General features: G+C 45.7%; 1 protein-coding gene across 1 annotated transcript; it reads right to left on the reverse strand.

The window, feature by feature from the left end:
* Window positions 1–3,526: 3,526 nt before the first annotated feature.
* Window positions 3,527–8,442, reverse strand: LOC147632333 (uncharacterized). Its single transcript, XM_086807157.1, has 2 exons — window positions 4,880–8,442; window positions 3,527–4,514 (listed from the first exon to the last, which is right to left on the reverse strand). The coding sequence occupies exons 1-2, from the start codon at window positions 6,194–6,196 to the stop codon at window positions 3,903–3,905; spliced, it is 1,929 nt and encodes a 642-aa protein (XP_086663283.1). The 5' UTR covers window positions 6,197–8,442; the 3' UTR covers window positions 3,527–3,902.
* Between the last annotated feature and the right edge of the window lie 206 nt (window positions 8,443–8,648).

Raw genomic sequence — 8,648 nt, forward strand, 5'->3', positions numbered from 1 at the left:
GACACCCTCCTCTTTACTACCCATTCCTACTATCTCCTCTAAATCTTCTTCAGTAGTTCTGAGGCCTTCTGGATCTCTATTCTCAAATAAAGGGGAAGGATTGGGAATGAACTGTTGGTTGGGATTTTCGATACCTTTCCCTTCTCTCTCTGAGGAATAGTCTCAGGGTTACCAAAAGAATTTTCTAAAGCATGATTCTGTAAATGCAAAAAATTGGGAGCGAAAAGAGGACGATGACTCTGTGAGGAGATACCTTGTGCATGCAGTGACATCAATGTCATGTCGAGAGGTTGAGGCGGTGTCTGAGCAGCATTTTGAAAGAAACCCCCTATGCTCACCACACTGGCCCGCCGGAGGGAGACTGGCCATCGTTGCATAATAGGACAAAGGCATGGGCCTCTGTATGGCAGCACCTTGTTGAATAGCTGTTGGCAAAGGGCCACCATTGAGCAGGGCGTCATGTTGAAGGAAGGGCACAGTCTGAAACAGGGGGTTGGGGGCAAAAGAAGCAGAGGCAATGGAGCTGAATCCCTGAGCTTTCTCAGGAGAACTTGGGATCTGAATGCTGTGTACGATACCATCCCTCAGCACCTCTTGCAGAGCCATACCTACTCCTCCTTCCCCAAAGGGGGAGGGGGGAAAGGGAAAGAGCCTCTGTCAGAGAGCTTGTGATACGTTTGTCGAATTACAGAGAGGAAATGAAGAAAACGAGACCTCAGATCTGCGAACCCTACTGCTCATAGACCTCCCCTGCCAGTGCTCAGGGATCTCTAAGGCTTTTTCTTCATGTCATCTTTATCTGCACATAGACACATGCACGGACACGAACACGGACACGGACACGTACACATTCATACGTTTACATAAATATACACACATGCACTCAAATACACAAGTATATACAAACTTGGGTGAAACTACGCATTCATACGTTTACATAAATATACACACATGCACTCAAATACACACGTATATACAAACTTGGGTGAAACTACACCTATAACATTCACACACACGCTTGCATGGTTCATGCCGCAGTAACTACACAGAATCTTAGTTGCAGGAGTGTCGGGTTGGAGAAGGCTCGGTTCCTCTCTCTCTCTCTCTCTCTCTCTCTCTTTGCATAGGCATGATGGTCATGTCTTGAGTCAAGCAGATATGGAGCTATGGAGCCCACGTTTTGCTTGTTGAAGATGCAAGCATAGCGGAAGGTCTTGTGTTTCTTCAAGGTTTGCGTTTGTTTTTCCTTGTGCGAGCTGAAGGTTGCTGGTGTGGCATGCATAGGCGAGGGAACGCTGAAGGAGATGGGCGACTGTGCATACACGTTGAAGGGCTGCATGGTGGCTCGCAATCTGTAGGGCTGAGAACAAGTACAAGGGCTTCAACTATTCAGGCAGTATCCCTACCAACATCTGTGTCACATACTTCTCAGTACGTTTTTGCACTATAGTGCATGCACATGGTTAAGGCATTTAATCATTTTGAACCCCCTCATCAAATCTTCAACAAAGGCACCATTCAAACGATTGAAGGCTGAAGCAAGCATATATCGCCACAGATTTGTAAACATTGCAACCGTCGATGCCCGTTGATTATTCATTCTGATCAGTTTAGGCGAGATAAGGAAAGGGGCATTTAGCTGATGTGTCAAATGCATATTGGCAACCTTGACAATGCGTCAGAACACATTTATGCAGGATACCACTGGGTGTGTACTACATTCAGCAGTGGACGTGTCCAGCCGCGGGAGGATGGCCCTAAGTCTTGCTTTTTGGTCATGCTTTCCCTGATCTCCATTTCAGTGCTCGAAAAAAAGGTCAACATAGTGTATTTTTACCGGCTAGAATTTATTAAAAAATGCCTAAGATTTTTCATTACCCTTATTTTAAGAATTTATTTATTATATATTTTAGTTATAAAACCGACATGTAGTAAACATTTTGGTGGGCAGATTGAGGAGTTGTCTTTATTTTGATTGGTTGAATGTTTTTAAGGAGCACTCCTCCATCATGGTCGCCAGTTGACCGCATTCTCCGCCTGTGGGTAACAAGAAAGAATGCTTATGTGGCCATTGTCCCCTGTGTTCCAGCTGCATGCATACCGATTCCACTTTGCATACACATGACGACCGAGAATGAAAAGGAGTCCACACATTTCCCACATGACCCTCCCGGCAGCCACCTGCTGGAATGGCGTCCCAACATCCATTCCCTATGCCATTCAAAGCCCAAGGCTTGAAAGCCATCTTCTTCCAGGGGCTCATGCATGTTGCCTTTGCATTGTCAAGTTTTGATCACCATTACTGTCTCTTTTGCACATGCTATTCCATCCAATTATCTGCATTGAATCCCAGATATTTCCCCAGTGGCTTGCACTTTTTTGTGATAGTAGCAGCCCCATTACATAGCACCAAACCGTCCTCCATGTTGGCAGTCCATCCTCTACATGTAAAAGCTGGGAGGGATGGGTGGTGCTTGAGTGCCTGGTTTATCCCTGACTTTTAAAGGGGGGCAGTGGACTGGAGGGGCAGCCCAGTCCACAAATTCTGCCAGTGCCAGAAGGGCGGTCCCGCATTGGCCAAGGATTACCTACACTCCATGCCCCAACCGAAGTATGCTTGAGTTCGAAAGCATGCCATATACATTTCCACAATTCAGAGCCACTGATATCGGTTACAAAATTTTTACTAAGAACAAACATTTTCAGAAGTCCCTTCTACTAGACTTTCCATTCTGTAGGGCTCACATAATCAAGATTCTTGAGTAGTTATTTGCACCTACTTTTTCTAAAACATCGAAGATCAAATCCATAAGAGTAGTTACTTCAAGCTCCCACAAAGACCAAAACTTTCATAAATGCATTCTTCAAGTAAGGAATGATGCTGCATTGTTGTTGGACGCCGCTACGGGCGTTACCACAAGAGGGGACGGCCTCTGGCTCACCACCCAGCCATAGAGGAAGAATGAGGATTGCCCCTCATCCCCCAGGCTATATAGTGTGTGGCCTGCCGTCCACACTAGCCTGGCCGCCCATGACTCCGCATGGGCGTCCTCTCCCACTGAACCCCGGATATGGCCATCTGGTCTGCCACCGTTGGTCACAGGCGTTACAGCCTACATGTGTTACATTCCCGTAACGCCGCTACGGGCGTTACCACAAGAGGGGACGGCCTCTGGCTCACCACCCAGCCATAGAGGAAGAATGAGGATTGCCCCTCATCCCCCAGGCTATATAGTGTGTGGCCTGCCGTCCACACTAGCCTGGCCGCCCATGACTCCGCATGGGCGTCCTCTCCCACTGAACCCCGGATATGGCCATCCGGTCTACCGTCGGTCACAGGCGTTACAGCCTACGTGACATGCATTGCTTAATACAAAAATTTGCTTATTGAACAAGATTGCTCCATGCTTTTCTAACCCACCAACTTGAGAAGCCTTTGTAAACAGGTCACATAGAAACATAACACTGCTCATGCTTTTCTAGAGCATCAACATGACAAGGCTTTGTGCGGGACACAAAGGAAAAGACACAACAGTAAGATGCATTCACCATCTACCTTAGGAAGGCAAGATCACAATTTACATGCTCATCTCTGCACCCTACTTAGTATTGATAGTGTTCAACAGATGATACCTACACATTCCCACATGGAGAAGAGATAACAAAAACGAGGTAAGATCTTTCAATCCTCTTCTCAAGATAGAAGCAGATTATAGAGCTCTGTAAGAATATCAGGGAACAAACTTCTTTGGGGATGGCAAAAAAAGCACTAACTAATCATGTCCATTTAAGGTAGAGCCAGCTAATCTTCATGTACAGGGTTGTCTGCTCATTAGAGACAGTGCACGTAAGATGTTTTGCAGTGTTTGAAAGATAACATACATGCTCACTGTGAGCTGAGGTTACATTGCTCCACCAGAACTTCTCTTAGAGGACTTCCTGCCACCACCAGCAGATTGCTTCGGCACTGCCTCCGGGGCATAAGTTGGCGGCACAGAGAACAGGCCATGATAATCACTGCCCTTGTCACCTGGCTTGCCCAGACTGCTTCGGTCCAAAGAAGGCCTCCAAGAAGCCTCTGGGCCAGTGAAGAACCATGGTCTCATGGGCGGATGTGGGCCCTTGCTGCCACTTGATTTGTTGGCATTGAAATCTGCATAACGGAAGGGATTGAACATTGGGAATGGTAAGCTAGCCAAGCTCTCGTATACTAACCAATCTGATGGTTGGCCTGTCCTGAAAGGCACGAACATATTGCCCAAGAGCCCGGCAGGTGCTGCAATAGATGGGGCAATTGGAGGAGGGTGGCCTGCTGTGTTAGGAGTACTATTCTGTTTGGTTTTGGCTTTTTTACTGGCTCGCTTTGGAGGAGAAGGCGGAAGCTCCGGTCCGAGAAGCCTAATTGGGCTCATGTCGGACCTTTTCCTGTGCCTATTCAGTTTGCCGGTTTCTAAGAAACAGAAAACCTCCTTCCTTGACCGAAACCGGCGTTTTGAAACCGGATCAACATAGTACTGCACAAACACCATACACAGTCACATGTCAAATGTTCATCAACATACTCCATCAGCACTGCACTTCACAAAAACCATGTCTCACACATGAGGATGAAATAACACGCTCAAGCCCTCATGGGTATAGAGGCAGCCCAAAGGGGTATCTGCACGTTCAACCTGCAAGTGCAGCTGCAAGCATGCAGGTATAGGTATGTACACTATGTGCATGCATGTGAAGGTATGCATACAATATGCACCAGTATAGCGTGCATACATACAATGTGCAGTAATCCAACATGCATACATGCATGATGATCATAACTGACACTCCTATATCTGATGTAAATACCTAGATATACATGCTATTAGAGGAGGATACTCACCTTATCTTTGGAGCCTGCACTGTTACCACTGCCTCGAGTCTTCAGCTCTGTAACCCAGCCCTCAGGAAGCCAATCAGGTGAGCTTACTATTTCCACTGTACGGCGGTAGGTTTGAGTTTTCATCTCACTGGACAAATTGCCAGGATCCTTTGCAGCAGCAGCAGGAGGCATCCACAAGTCCTTAATGGGCATCCAATTACTCAGTGGCATCTGAGACTCTGTTTGATCCACCTTGATAGGTGTAACAAAACTGCCAGCTATGGGTGTGCTATCTTTTGGAGTCGTATCAGCAGCTTGAGGGTTGCTCTGAAGGGAACTCTGTTTGCCCTGGAGCTTCGCCGCTGGGGGTGACTGAGCTGCCTCTTCTTTCTTAGATGGGTCCTGTACATGGGGCATCTGCTGTGGGTGTTGTGGGTGAGGTGCCTCATCATCAATCTGAAGCAGCTGGCTTGCGACATGTTCCACAACCTCATCCAGGGGTGCTTCTGTTGATGACTTGGTCTGATCAGCTAGAAACAGGCAGTCCCCCACTTCCTCTCCCTGTTGGGGCTGAACAAGGCAAGCCCCCTCTGCTTCTTCTTTTTCACTATGACGATGGGATCCATCAGGAACTTCCTTTTCTCTTGGGTTTGTGAGGCCCACCAGAGCTGGGTTACTCACAGGTTGACACTGATCTTTTTTATGGCATTGAGGGGGAGGGGGACCCATGTGCCCATCATTAGGAGAGAATATGGAAGAGCTCCCCACAACAGCATCATGTGTGACATCTCTTGTGGCCATGGAGACCTTGCCATGCAAAAGAACTTTATGTCGAGCAGACCAGTCGTGTATCGTCTTCTGGATCTCTTCAAGGAAAGCTCTCAGAGCATCCTCATCAAATGGGTTGTCATCGCGGGCGGTGGTGTCTCGAAAGGCAAGTGGGTCCATGGACATCCCATGGCTGGCCTTCTCAGGGTGTTGCGGTGTAAAACTGCGCTGCACTGGGCCAAAGCTGGTGGAGTCATGGTGATGGTGGTTGGTCCTGCCAACATCGTGCTGAAATGGGCTGGGAGTGAAACCGCCCACCAACACATTTCTTTGCAGAACATGGTTCTCTACAGGAGGGGCATGCCTGATGTTGGGCAACATGCTGCGAGTCACTGTGGGCATTCCTATGGACAAACAGGTCCTAGCATCAGAAACCTCAGGTCCTTTCAGCCTACCCAAAATCCACTCTATTGTTCTGCTGGTGTCCTGCAAGAATTTGGACAAATCCTCCATGGTGGTCTCGTGGACCTGACTCAAAGAAGGTCTACTTATAAGAGATGGGCTCATCATTTTTGCTGCAAATTCTGCACTGTGCGAGCTTTGCTTAAGCGAAAATTGACAATGCTGCAAATTCTGAACTGTGGGAGATTTGCTTAAGAGAAAATCGAATAGATTATTATGCACTAAGCGAGCATTCCTTAAGATATTAGCCTCTCCGGAAAAGGTTAGTCACTGTTTCTGACGGGACAGCTGAGATTAGGTCAGAAGGGCTTTCTAATCAGCTTCATTTTACGCTAATCAGATCTGGGTCTTCCGAGATAAAAGCAAGCGTAGACGGTAGAATGCTAAGCTGTATGGGAACGAGCGGTTGGTGTGAGCAGGCATTAAGGACATCAGAAAATGGAGCGCTCTCAGTGTTCTGTGGTTTTTTTGGTGGGGGGGGGGGGGGGGGGGGGGGGTTCCCCTTTGATTGTACAGTGAGACAGAACATGACCTGGAAAGGGCCAGGTGTGAATGCAATGCAGGCCCAACACGCCCGTATTCCGTCGTCTGAACACGTCCCATCTCCCCTTTCCGGAAATTGGTGCGAGTGGGCTTCTCCAAAGGCTGACCCCCTTTGCCTTTATTATAAGAGACTAACCTTCTCTTAACTAATTATTTTTTCTTTGGAGTTCACGTGAAAGCCCTTTTCCTTACTTTAATTCTCCACATGAAAGCTTGGGTTAGCTTGTCTTTTGTGTGTGTGTGTGTGTGTGGGGGGGGGGGGGGGGGGGGATGCACCACCACCACCACTCTTAATAGAAAGTTGGTTAGTGCCCATTGAACTCCTCGAAAGAGTAAACCAACTACACGATCCTCGAAACATCGATTAAAGCTACCTTGTGCCCCTCCCATAGTATATGCATTTACCTTCAACACCAAAACAACATCGATCGAAGCTACCTTGTGCCCCTCCCACAACATTCACCAACATTTCTTCCCCGTCTCAACATGCATCATCACTATTAGCTACAATCTCCCTCAACATCTTTCATGCTTGCCATACCATGGCTTTCTTCTTATCTAGTGAGTACCTTTTTAAACCATCATTGGATGATGTCTTACATCACCTTACAAGCACCATCTTCCATCTTTCAAAATATTACCATTGAGATATTTATGTTCCTAGCACAACTTTTGTGACTCTTTCAAAAACATGCCCTCCTTGTTTAATATCAACCAATTATACATCATGGCATAGACATGCCCCTCTTACTTTGTGTTTTAAGGTTGAAGGGAAAATATACTAAATGTAAATCTTACCCATGTATGAAAAAGTATTACATCATGGCATAAGAACGCCCCTCCTAATTTGTGTTTGATGTTAGAGGGAAAATATAGTAAATGTAAATCTCACCCATGTAAGAAATGCTACCCATGTAAGAAAGTATTGAAAATCATTCACACAATAAGACTATAAACTTTGTGTGGCCTTATTGACATACCCACACGATAAACTATATGCGAGGATTAAATTTGAACAAGTGTCCTATGAGATGAGGGAAAACTAAGCTCACAAGCTCTTGTACACACACATGAATTAAACCATGAACCCAACAATGGAGTGATGAGGGAGAGAGAGACAGTAGACACAATGTGTGGCACCCAAACAAACTGGGTAACTTTCACCCAAGTGGTGAGCTCTCTTACACCATACAACAATAGATAGCACATCTATATACAAAGGTTAGGCTCATACATGTGAGCCATGTGTCCAACCATGTGTCAAAACCACCACACTTTTAATACTTGGATTTCCTATATTTCAACACCCCCCCTAAAATACAAGTATTTCTTATTATTGAAAGCTAGTTGTCCCCCTTCACCTATTCCTAATCTCTCAAACTCACGCAGTGTGGAAATGATGTGGTATATGTGAACCATTGCTCTTTTATAGAGCATGAAGTGAAATTACCAAGATACATTAATCATGTGGGAGTAGGATGTAGCCAATGTAGATGGCGATGTGAGCAAACATCACCATTGAGTCAAGTGAAATTACCAAGATACATTAATCATGTGGGGGTAGGATGTAGCAATGTCGATGTAGATCTCACAAATTTCACCATTGAGGGTATTCCCCCCTTCATGGGTCTTCGTCCAAACTCGGTGTACATGCCTACACCATGAATTGCTACTAGGTTTCCAAAACTAGAACCTGTTGAGTACACATGCCTATACTCAATCCAATGAGCTTAAAGACAAGCTCATGCTTTAACTTATGAATGCTATATATATGTAATGCTTCTTGCCATCACATGATCCATCGCCATCACATACATCATACATTAATTTCTCTTGCTTATCCAAAGAATCAAAACACATATCAGTTGCAAACCATATTATCACATGCATCATCCTACATCACATTTGTGTCAATTTCATCATACAAAATTTCATAGCCCTTAATGATTTTTATTTCATACATTAATTTCTCTTGCTTATCCAAAGCATCAAAATACATATCATTGCAAACCATACT

This window comes from Cibotium barometz, chromosome 13 (assembly GCF_041138505.1).
Source record: "Cibotium barometz isolate CiBa-2024 chromosome 13, ASM4113850v1, whole genome shotgun sequence".
In the NCBI taxonomy this organism is placed as follows: domain Eukaryota; kingdom Viridiplantae; phylum Streptophyta; class Polypodiopsida; order Cyatheales; family Cibotiaceae; genus Cibotium; species Cibotium barometz.

Excerpts from the sequence above, each read along its gene's own strand:
- LOC147632333 (XM_086807157.1), bottom strand. The coding sequence starts at position 6,196 with ATGATGAGCCCATCTCTTATAAGTAGACCTTCTTTGAGTCAGGTCCAC. Across the intron at positions 4,515-4,879 it reads GTGCAGGCTCCAAAGATAAG|TACTATGTTGATCCGGTTTC; the intron begins GTGAGTATCCTC and ends GTGTTTGTGCAG.